Here is an 11,925-nt window from a genome sequence, read left to right on the forward strand (position 1 = left end):
TAAACAGCAAGCGGTAGCCACCAGCAGAAAGCGGCCAGCTGTTCACCGCCACGCGGCGAGTCCCTTCAGGCCGACTGCCTGTTGTCCTGCCTGACGCTCTCCCTCTCTTCGTCTTTCCAATGCGTTTGGCGCCAACACGCTCTCTCGTTAGGTCTGCTGGACCACCATGTTGATCGGCTCTATATCTATTTGCTCTGTTTTTCTTTGCGATTTTGACCTACCGTTTTCCGTTTGTGCTTGACATTCTCTGCGAGCCCGCCGGTTTGTGATTATCTCTGGAGGCAACCCCGCTCGCCTTATCAATCACTGCTCCAGCTGCTGCCGGGCAATCAACACCCTCATTGCACACCAATTTCGCCCTCGTACTTGTAATGCCATCATCGTTTGAATCAGCTTCAAATTGGGATTTCACTCCGGTGATCAATCTCCTCCGCACCCCGACCTACGGCACTGGTAGCTCATCGGTTCCTTATCGCCACCCGGAGTCCGCCCCAATTGTTCGGCCTGCTTGGGAGACAAACAACAACGATGACTCCGCTTCCTCTGCTGATGTGCGCGAGGTGAGGCCTGGTGAGGGGGCCCCTCCGAAACTAGGAGACTTTGGTTCTCTTTGGGAGCTTTTAGGCAGTACTAGCATCTCGGCCAGCCGCCCACCAGTTGAACCTTGTGAACTTCAGCGGAACACGCCTACCCCTACGCCACAATCGCCTAAGCGAATCGAAATCCTCAAACGACCTTTGAATGACCCTGTCGACTCTGCAGGCTTGGATGAGGAGCCTTCCCGTACTCCGTCAAAGCCTATACCTGTCTCCAGGTCCCGCAACTTGCAGGCCAAGGCCACCGCCGGGAAGCGAGCTCCCAATAAATCAGATGTTGCACTAAGCAAGCATGTAGATGAGGCTAGCACCTCTGAGAGCGCTGTGGAAGCCGAGTCTGATGGCAACCTTAGCGTCTTTGATCCTCCTTTGCTCAAGAGTGGAAGCACTCCGTCGCTGGTCCCTCCGCAGGTCGGCACGGCGGGTGCCATGTCTGATCCATATGAGACGCCGCCTTCCTCCTATGATGAGTCGATGGAGGCATCTCCCCCGAAGATTGTGAAAAATCCTCCCAACACTGGCACGCTACGCGTACAGCCTATTGCATATAGGTCTACGGCTGATCGGAGGATCGGTCTCTTGACTAAGCTTTTGAAGAACTTCCCCGACTATGCAGATGCCGTAACCCAAGTCGGGCGGCCTTTGAACTCTAAGAAGACGGATGTCACCCGCCGTCCCATCCATGTCTTTGTTGACATGTCCAATGTATGTATATTCAAGACTAATGGTGTGTTTGCGCTAACTGGGCCAGATCATGGTTGGATTCCACGATACGGTCAAGCTATCGCGCAAAATCCCGGTGAAGACGCGGATTCGTCGTTTGCCTTTGTCATTTCAAAACTTCTCTCTAATCCTCGAGCGTGGCCGGCCCACCGCCAAACGAGTCCTGGTGGGCTCGGATCGATTTGCAGCCATCACCGAAGGCGAACAACTTGGTTACGAAGCCAACATTCTCGATCGGGTCCACAAAGTCAAGCATATGACTCCTCGTCAAATGCGGTTCCGCAAGAATCCTCGAGCTGGCGCTCACGACCCTGGTAGCGGTTCAGAAACGAACGAAGCATCAGAGGAGCGCTGGGTTGAGCAGGGTGTGGACGAAATTCTACATCTGAAGATTCTCGAAAGTTTGCTAGACACGGACGAACCGGCAACCATCGTTTTAGCCACAGGAGACGCGGCGGAAGCCGAATTCTCGGGCGGATTTATGAAGATGGTAGAGCGGGCGCTGAGCCGGGGCTGGGCCGTAGAGCTGGTCAGCTTCAGCCAAGTGACGAGCTATGCTTATCGCCGGAAGGAATTCCGGGCGAAATGGGGGAACCGGTTTCGGATGATTGCGTTGGACGAGTATATTGAGGAGCTGCTGGATATGTAGGGCTGGTTACTACATTAGTTGTTGCTGCTGGCAGGTCAGATTGTTATTCCTCCCAGAATAGGATGTTGGTGGTTTTATGAAGATATTTATCAGTGATAGGAGCTCGAGATTAGGATACAACAAATTGAACCATTCTCGAGACTGTATACTTCCATAGTTCAGTATGTTGATATTTACATCGTAAAATAACTGAGGCTTTTGATATCCAGAACTAAGTACTATCCAGGGGTGGAAGTAAATAGATATATATCCATCTGTCAGGGATGAATACCAGAATTGGTAATGGAAAACATATACACTCTCTCCAGCCATATGACAGAAATGATCAAAACACCCTTATCAGCTCCTCATCCATGTGTCAAAATCTGATGTCTTCACTTCTGCCAAAATATAAGCAGTACTAAGTAGAATTGTTCCTCGGCCGGCCATCCGAACACCCCGCCCCCACCATCAATCAAAAGTTCCGCTCCGCGCAGCAGCTGAGCTTTTCCTCTCCTCCATCATACAACAAATTCATTACAACCAGACACCGTACCTCTTTTCTGCCTTCCATACTCTCGTGAATACCCATCCACTTCGACCAGAAAAGCAATCGCATACCACCCCCACACCACATATCCCTTCGACAATCTTCATAATATCATCATCATCCATCCATCCCACCATGACCTCACCACCAACAACATACACCCCGCAACCCCTCTATGGCGGCGCCATCAAAGGCCTCATCCCCAAGGGCTGGCTAGATGCTAGGTACATACCTTCCTCCCTTCCCCTTCCCCTTCCACCCCACCCCTAACCATCCATTAACCCCAATACTAACAAAATGAATGATAAAGTAACCTCCGCCAAATCCCCGACCACCAAGAACTCTACCTCTCCCCAACAACCCTCTCAACCCTCATCTACGAAATAAACGAGTATGTCCCGGACAGCACAAGCCAAGAGACATTATCCAAGCACAGCGAATTATTCGCTTCCGCCACCGGCCTCACCACCACATCTCAGAACCAAGATGATAGAGAAACCCTCGACAAAGCCGCCATCCTCTACCACATCCTGGACATCCAAGAAAATGACACCGTCAGTAAAGAGACTATCCGCTTCCGCACACCGATTACGAGTGTGAGCCGTCGGGAGGGGACTGGGGCGGGGAGGGTGTATACGGGGAGGGTGGAGTTGGGGAAGGAGGGGAAGGATGTGGTGAGATGTACGTTTTTGGTGGTGAGGTTGGAGGAGCAGGGGAGTGATTTGGTGGTTTGGGGGAATGTGCCGGTTAAGGAGTTTGAGGGGAGGGGGGATGGGGATGGGGATGGGTTGAGGGGGGAGGAGGGGGTTGTTGGGGGGGTGGTGGAGGGGTTGCTTGGTGGTGATGGGGATGGGATGGTGGTTGTGGAGTGGGATTTGTTTGGATGATTCCCTCTTTTTCCTCCTTTCTTCTGGTGTTTTTTGGGGGTGGTGTCTGGTGGGGGTGGAGGAATGATACCATTGTGTGCGTACTAGGTAGTTACTTAGATAGTTCTAAATAATATCCATGGATCACTACATGAACATTTAGAAATAACATAGTAATCGGTGTATGTATATTGATTGGTCTGTTTGTACACCTAGAGAAAAGAAAAGAACGAAATGAAAAAAAAACAAGCTGTATGTATGTACATGATCGCTAATAACAAGACATTCAACCGTCAGTCATGACATACATCAAATATTATACCTACTAGATCATCATCCCCAAGTCCCATCTTCACAAGAATCTCCAATTACGTCTGCCTCTGCGTCTCATTCAACACGCGGCCCACCTCATTCAACAGTCCCCTGACGCTTGGAGCTGGCGCGTTCACCGACTTCTTCAATGGCGACACATTCCTCACCTTGGGTTGAATCTGCTGCAGGATGCCCTGGCACCGGCATCGATGTCTCTTGGGGTCAATGCTCTTCGAGTGACGCCCGTAGTCCAAGTTGCAGTGCACGCAGCGCCAGACGTACTTATAGTCGATGGCGTAGTCATGCTTGATCGAGATCTCGACTTTCCCACCGTAGACAGGATGGTTCTTCATTGCTTCCTTGCACTTGCTGGCCCATGCCTTGAAACTAGTGCCGTGGGGGTTGTCATGCACGCCGGAGATCATGTAGTTCGCCAAATGACAGAACTCGTGTGCGACCGTCTTGATAATCCGCTCTTCGCAGTCAACGACTTTCGCTGCCAGTTCGATGGTGGCATAATGCTGAGGTGGCATGGCCGGGTCTCCTCCCTTCTTCGGTGACGGGGTAACACACTTCCAGGATGCTCGACCGGCGGTCGTTTGGAGTCGCTTTTTCCATTCGATGATCACGCCTCCTGTTGAGGCGGTCATTCTTGAGAGTCGGCCGTCGGTCACGGTGTCGTCGAGGACTTTGAAGAATTTCTCGGCCATGGCTTGTCTGTTCTCTATGAATGCCTTCGCACGCTCCCGCTCGAGCTTTCTCTGCTCCACTTCGGCCTTCTTCATAGCTGTCTTGCTGGGTGTTTTTGCTGAGGACTTGGTTGTGGTCTTCGGTGTTACGGTCTTGGGCAAAGTATCCCTGTCACTGAATTCATCATCCGAGTCCGAGTCGTCGAATTCGCGCAGTAGATCGTCGATCTTGCACGGAGAGTGCTGGTCGATCCAGTTGTTGGTGTTTTCCTGGCTCCAGAATGCGTCGACGCTCTCTCGGTGTGGTGTTGGTGGGATGTGGGCCTTCAGCTTGGTTGGAGATCGTAGACTGCGTCCCTTTGTTGGACTAGATGGGGGCGTCTCTAGTTTAACACTGCTCCTTGATGGGAGCTTCTTGGTGGGGGCGTCTACTTCTTCGACACTGCTGCTTGGTGTTAATACATATATGGGTGGCTGGGGGTCTCCATCTAAACTCACTCATAAGTGTATTTCTCTTCCAGCTTGGGCTCTATGTCTTTATTGTCCAGCTTCAGCTTGTTCAACTTCTCGGATATTTCGAGCTCGCTTTGAAACAACCTCTTGGGCTTTGCCTCGAGCTTGGGGACCTCCATTGTTATCGTAGCAGGCACCGAAGGCTCCAAGTGAAGGCTTTCACACGGGGAATCCTGAGGTGTTGTCGCTGGCTCTATTTCTGGACGGGGTCGTCTCCCTCTAAGCAGTCTCTTTCTAGTCCTAGGCGGCGAAGGGGTTGGCTGTTTCTCTTCTTGTTCTTCTTCGAGGCTTTCATCGTCGGACGTCTCATGATAGCTGATATCTTCATTGTCGCTGACAATGAAATCGTCCAGGGAGTCTAAGCCATTATCATCTTCGCTTTCTTCGCCCTCCGACTCCGTCTCCTCTCGACGATATCCCATATACCTCGTCCTGGACCTGCCCCGCGGCTGTGCCTCTCTGTTCGTAGTACGTGTAGGCGCTCGGTTCGAAGCAGTAGACGAGTTCCTCGAGAGCCCGGAACTCTCATCTGCCTCCTCTGCCTCATCATCGATCGGATCATTTTCCTTGTCATAGTTATAGCCGACCGACTTACGCGGCGGTCTATTATTCCGCGACTGCTGCGACAATGGAAGCAACAAAGAATTGACCTGCGAGAGCTTCAAAGGATCCGCAGTGCGTCCCTCATTCGATATCAAAGACCGAGTAGACGACAAACTGCTCTCCTCCGTTTCACTCTGCTCATCCCCATTGTCCGAGAAGATATCGAATACCCCACTGGAAACAGTTCCCGATCTTTGTAGTCTGTTACTATTCTTCCTCTGCGACGATTCTTCAATCGCTGGCGTTGTCGCGGAGTATCGGCTCTTTGTCCATGTCTCGGTGGCGGCCCATTGTTCTACTGTCTTGGCTTTTCCTGTCGGAGGGTATTTGTTGTCTCTGGTGTCGCGCTTGATGGTCGCTGTACGATTGAGGGTCCTCTGCCGTGGAGGTGTTCGGCGCTCTTGGAGCTTTGCCGGCTTCGTGGGACTGGATGGGTTGAGTCGAGCCATAGTGGTCTTGTCTTCTCGTGCGGTGCGGCTGCTGGTGATGATGGGACTCGAGCAGGAGCTCCTCTTCCTCCTCCCACTCCTGCAGGACAGGAAGTGAGATGTCAGAATGCACCTGCTGTGATGCCGGTGCTCGGTATATGTGGTGTCTGCGGACTTGCAGATGTAGGTGTGGTGTACCTGCGTGTGAGCTGGTGCTGGATATATCTATGCAGGTGGTCTAGATAATGTTGATGGATGGGCGAAGAGACGTGGTTGGCACGGCAACCTCGGTACTGGTTCGCCTACCACGGGTTGGTTTGGTGGCAGCCATTGGGTTTAAGGTTCCATGGTGTACGTGGTATGCAGTTATCATCGGAGGTCGGGAAGTTTGATCGTCTCACAACGCAGATTCAAGTCCCTATCGATACATAAAAATGCCTACATGTGGGATGAGAAAGGAAAAATGAAAGCAAAAAAAGATTGAAGACAAGGCCCGAGCCGCGGATCGAACGCGGGACCTCTCGCAGATATGCTTGGGTTTGTATCCCTAAGCGAGAATCATACCACTAGACCACCCGGGCTTGTTATATGTTTAGGCCTCAACTTCTTAATTTATGAGCCTAGGCATAGCTTGTAGGTTATGAACAGCAATCCGTAGGTCTGTCTGTGGCCATGTGGACAGTTTTTCCACAATTTATACAAGTAATTGATTGGCGTGCCTATTAACCTGCTGATTAGCATTTTCATTCATGCTATGACCGAAGTCTGACACGTTGCTACGTGTTATTGTTGTTATGGTACTACTAGTAAGGGTAGCTGTTACATGATATATACATCATCGTTTTACTTAAGCCATCATACACACGACAGACCGGCACACGCCCGCTACTAAACCAGGAAGCTATGTCATAGTAGTAGTGGCCGGTAGTGTCATGAAAGGGATATCAGTGGCACCAAGCCCAGGGGTGACTGGCATACGGATATGATACAGATCAGTCACGGTTCTCCAGCCATGGATAACAACCCCATCTCACGGCAAGAGCAACAGGCATGAACCTACTAGACATGTGAAACACTGGTCACCAGGACAGACAATGATATCACCATAGACATCATAGATGCGGTGAATTGTGGATGCAGAAGCGGGGGGCAGGGATACGGATCGGACGTCCCGAGTCTATAGGGTTGAACAAACAACCATGGCAAGACCGAAGGGCATGGCAGAGAAAAACAGCTTATGGGTATATACCACCGGTAGCTCACACTCCAGCCGACAGAACATGGCTGAGTGTAGGGTCAATCGCGGAAGGACTACACAGCAAAGCCTGGGGTGGTTGGCTTGTATGTACCATATACCCACGGGCATAGTACCACTATATATCACCGGGAATCAGAGTATAGTATAGTACCCTCACCAGCCACAGAATTGATGGTCGGAGGACACAATCAACCAAAGGGCTTACCAAGCTCTCTAGCATATACTCGATACAACTACCGTGTGGCGACTCGAAGCCATTGCAACCACAGGTATAACCCAGCCAGCCCAAGCACACCCACATCATATGGCACATTAGAGATATCGAACAAACCAAAACGGACGGACTGAGACAATCCACCCACATGCACAAGAACTCACGTCACACTACTTCCATAAGGTCTAAGACACCAAGCAGAAAGTCGCCCACAGCAGCATCGCACAGTACAGCGCAGAACCCGATCACTGCCTACAGAGTACATGAAATCAAGCTTTGGGGATACCGTTGCCTCCATCGCGTAACGCAACGGAACCAACCAAACGCAGATACATATCATACCACCCACAAGAGCCACAAGTACTCCATAACTGCGGAGGTAGTTGTGCGTAGCTACACAGCACTGCATCTTGATATCCTGAACAACCGAATGCGGAGAGAAGCATCTCATCCGTGCAGATCAGACAGACAGACAGAACAACTGTGCGCAAGCAAGGTTGCTAATCACCCCACTCCCAGCCAAACAAACTTTTTGACTTGCCGTGCTTCTGGATCCCGATGTTGCTTCGACACATGCCGATCTTGAGTTTCAAGTAATCGAGTTGCAGATGTACATGGTTAGCGTGGTATATCGGTGTGGCGATGCTAGGCTGCTAACATCTGTACCTACTGAGACCGTCGGTGGCAGGACAGCACGGGACAGATAGGATGGCGATGGCCAACCTCCTCTCAGTCACTCTCCCTCTACATTAGCACAGTGGTTAGTTATGCAGATGACCGACCGTGCAGTGCATGGTGATGATCGCTTCTTTTTCCGTCGGCAGAGCCCATTCATGGTGATCCAGGAGTTACCGAGTATCTACTCGGTTCCGCGACAGTCGAGACTCCCCCTGTTCAGCCAAAATTATTGATTGATTGATATAGATAGTATCTAGTAAGTATCTATCTTAGTACGGAGTAGCGAGGCGGATAAGGAGTCCATTAGCGATCATTAATAATTAACGAGGCAGAAGATAATAATAACCCAACCCTATAAGTACGTACTTGATAGTTACTTACCCCATCGACTAACAAAAACCAAGCGGTGTAAAGTAAATCGAAACAAAAGATACCAAGTTACAAAACCAGATGTGTTTAGTTTGTAAGAACGAAAGGGGAATCCAAATCAACATGCTGATTGGCACGATCAATGGAGGATGATAATAATGGTGCCCTGGTGGTGCCGGGAAGTGTTCTAGGTCGGGCCAAATGGAACCTGAAACCACACACCCCCTTTTTTTTCTTCCCAGACAAGAGTTCCACGTCGTCGTTTCTTTTGGACCAGTCCGGGCCCTTTCAGCCAGTTGAGAGTTGTCCGGCGTTAAGAAATCGCCACCCGTTGGCCCTTTTGTCGGGCGGACGGGTCCGATTGGACGGTTCCCCGGTCGCGCATGTCCCAGTCCCACTGAAACTGCTGTTTAGGGATTGGTTCTGATTTATTATCTCCATTTTATGAAACCTGTATTGGAAAGGTGTCCTGATCCTACACAGTAAGTAAGTTAACTACTCCACAGTAAGCACAGTAGTAGATTATTACAGAGGAGTAAGATGGATGGATGGATCAATCGTTGCATTTGTTGGCTGCAATGAGGTTGAACGGCTGAGATCCTGGCGGTTCGCCAACCTCCATCATTGCATGGCTCAGAAAGTCAATTAAAATATGCAGCATAAGCAAGTAATATCCGTTGAATGCCAATCGCATGGCTGTGCCTGAGAGACACTATGGTCTTATGGAGATGTCGGGCTCACTCGTTTGCATGGTGGTGCTTTGATACTCATCAATTGGGATGCCCACAAGTTCGTTGACCACAATCGATTATTCTTCCATTGTACTTTGGCGTTGCGTTTACTTAGAATAGAAGTAGACTCGAGGGGTTCGGAGAAAGACCGTGTTCCTGAATCCTACCTGCAAGGGCAGAGATTTATTTATATATAGGGAAGCTGGTCTATGGTTCACCGGCATAGCATGTCCGGAAACTATTTTCAATCTGTGTCAAAAGTACTGCCCATAGCAGAGGTTCAATTTGTTATAGAAATACCAAAAAAGTCAATCTATAATCTATAAACGTAGACAATATATCCACATGAGAAGGGAACCAGGGAACACCTTAGCAGAATAAATGAGACACACATATTCTGAGAACCTCAACCGGTGGTGCAGCAGTAGCCGGAACCATGGCTCCGAGGGTTGCTTGGTTGCCCTTCGATCTCGGTGCAGTGTTTATTCATGTCACCGACAGATTTCGGAAACAATTTTCAGAAGTGCATGCTTTTGACCTGCATTATGGCGGAAAAAGTCTTAAGAAGAAGAAGAAAAAGTTGCCTTTCTGGGGTGATGTTCGCCCGAATCTAATTTGGGAGCCGACTCTATCGTTCAAGTATCAACATGTTGCATACACCCGTAGATACTAGATAATTCGGTGGATGCACAAGCTTCACGTTCAGCAATCATTCCCGCACAAGAGGACCAGTCTATCCTTCTAGAACCTTTCCCCTCTCAACACCGCCCGGAGCACAGCTTTCCCGGCGACAAGCGAAAGAAAAATGTCTAAGATGAAGCAGATACAGTAGTCGGCTGCTAAGCACTTAGTGTGTACCCACCGCTATGCTCTCCCAGCCTTCCCGCAGTGTAGTGAGAAAAAAAGGCTGGGAAGAAGGCAGACCACATTGTCTTGTCGATCATCTAGCCTGATTATCTCTTACGATATCCGGGAAGGCCCAAAGATAACCTTAGCTTGCCAATCAGAAACAAGATATTGTCGGAAGTCCTTCAAGGAAGCAAAGAAGGCACCGAAAGAAAAGCAAGAAACCACCCAAGTCTACCAAGGCTCAAAGTTGGGTCTAATGTGTAGGTGAGGGGTTCGCTTGCCTCGAACACTTCAATCTTAGTGGTTTGATGCTTACATTATTATCTGGGAAAAAACGGGTCACTTGCTTATGTGGTGTCAACGCATGGCTTGCTGAGTTGCGTTACGCAGTTTATCATGCAGGTAAAGTGGCTGACAGGTATTATGTGTAAGGTAACTTTCAATTCTTCCCATGTGTCTGTTCATACGGGTCTTGTGAATTGACAGTACCACAAATTTGCTGCTGACGGGATCTCATCGATCAGACAAGCAGAAGCAAGCAAAAAAAGGCATCAGGGTCTATCATCGTCAGGTGGATAAAATCAAAACTGCATTAATATTGGGATCCATGACTCAAGGCACCCAAATCCCCAAGGGCCAGGTCAACTAGGAATTTACCTTGTCCTCTCAGGACCTGTCCTGTCCTCATGAACCAAATCAACGAGCGGAACCACCCGGCATAGTTAACTACTACCCCATAAAGGATGAAATGGTTTCTTGTGGCTGGGACAACAAGTATGGCATGGCTTCTCTTCCTATTGTTGTTTATTGTCCTCAGGAATGGAAAACAAACCACTGCATAACCCCATACTCTGCATTCTTGCAAGTCCTCTGCTATTGGAGTTGCATCTCATTAACCTTGAATGAACATCCACCCAGTTTGAGTAACCCAAGAGATCGTATTGCCACCTCCGATAAAGCCACCATGTCATGCGTCTTATTTCTTCCACTCTATATAAAGTTTGATCTACCCTCTCTGTGTAAGTAGTACCCGTTTACATCCACCTTCGCGAGGCGGGTTCTTCGGGGTCAACCACAAGAATAGCACACTTGATTTGATAGTTGGACGGAGGACCCCGTCCTCTAGTACTACTTTGTAGGGCCGATTACCCGTCAATGTGAGATAGCCGCCGAGTATGAACTATTGGTGGCAAGGGGGGAAAGATATAATTGGAAAAAAGTAAAAATGGAAATGTTACCTACCTACCTACCTTAATCAGCGGTTATGGTTCGGAGTAGCTTCTTAAGTGGCTAGCAGTGAATATAGCTTCCCACCGTGGCAAATCGACTGACGCTACTTGTTTGTTTTCGAACTACCAGGTTACGTACTGTCAATGGGTAGCAATTTCAAGCGGCGAATAATAGATGCATATGGAATCAAGTCGTGCAAACTCTTCACGCTCGATTGAGAATGAAACCGCAGCGTGGATGTATGTACGGAGTTCCTGAGCATCCGATAATACCTCCGCTGAGTGGAAGTCGCCTGACGGATGTAAAAGCTCTGTATGGTAGTTCTATAGTCCGTTCCCTCCCGCAAGTAATGCTTACATTGGCATTGAATATGGGGTAGCCTACTGAGATACCTCATTACGCCGACGAGGTGATTATGCTGACACACCAGATACAACAGGGCAACCGTGGGTGCCAGGTCTTGGATCAGGAACGAAGCAGTGCCCGAAAAAAGCAGTTGCACCAAACATCCCCTCCTCCTTGAGGGGTTCACAGTACTCCATGAACATAAATAAACAAGATGAAGATGGTAACAACCGCCATAGACTGCATAGCGACGCATTTTTACCCTGGCCACGACCATATCTGCGGCGGTTGTTGAGAGACAGTCTTCAGGCTTCAAGAATGAGGAAAATTATCCCTGCATGCC

At 49.4% G+C, this 11,925-nt stretch overlaps 3 protein-coding genes and 1 non-coding gene across 4 annotated transcripts; 2 read left to right on the forward strand and 2 right to left on the reverse strand.

The window, feature by feature from the left end:
* The first annotated feature begins 129 nt into the window (after positions 1-129).
* Positions 130-2,067, forward strand: BO79DRAFT_171970 (NYN domain-containing protein). The gene is made up of 2 exons (XM_025679611.1): positions 130-1,301; positions 1,348-2,067. Exons 1-2 carry the CDS (start codon positions 372-374, stop codon positions 1,966-1,968), a joined length of 1,551 nt encoding a protein of 516 aa, XP_025540376.1. The 5' UTR covers positions 130-371; the 3' UTR covers positions 1,969-2,067.
* Positions 2,068-2,490: 423 nt separating this feature from the next.
* mog1 (Ran GTPase-binding protein MOG1) lies at positions 2,491-3,384 on the forward strand (the record flags this gene model as incomplete). The annotated part of the gene is made up of 2 exons (XM_025680998.1): positions 2,491-2,721; positions 2,808-3,384. Exons 1-2 carry the CDS (start codon positions 2,633-2,635, stop codon positions 3,382-3,384), a joined length of 666 nt encoding a protein of 221 aa, XP_025540377.1. The 5' UTR covers positions 2,491-2,632.
* A 347-nt stretch (positions 3,385-3,731) lies between these two features.
* On the reverse strand, positions 3,732-5,929 carry BO79DRAFT_146189 (SprT family zinc-dependent metalloprotease; the record flags this gene model as incomplete). The annotated part of the gene is made up of 2 exons (XM_025678444.1): positions 3,732-4,806; positions 4,863-5,929. The coding sequence occupies 2 exons, from the start codon at positions 5,927-5,929 to the stop codon at positions 3,732-3,734; spliced, it is 2,142 nt and encodes a 713-aa protein (XP_025540378.1).
* Positions 5,930-6,398: 469 nt separating this feature from the next.
* Positions 6,399-6,489, reverse strand: BO79DRAFT_t121. Its single transcript has one exon. It is a non-coding gene; the product is annotated as a tRNA-Pro (tRNA).
* Between the last annotated feature and the right edge of the window lie 5,436 nt (positions 6,490-11,925).

The sequence above is a fragment of the Aspergillus costaricaensis genome (assembly GCF_003184835.1).
Source record: "Aspergillus costaricaensis CBS 115574 unplaced genomic scaffold BO79scaffold_13, whole genome shotgun sequence".
In the NCBI taxonomy this organism is placed as follows: domain Eukaryota; kingdom Fungi; phylum Ascomycota; class Eurotiomycetes; order Eurotiales; family Aspergillaceae; genus Aspergillus; species Aspergillus costaricensis.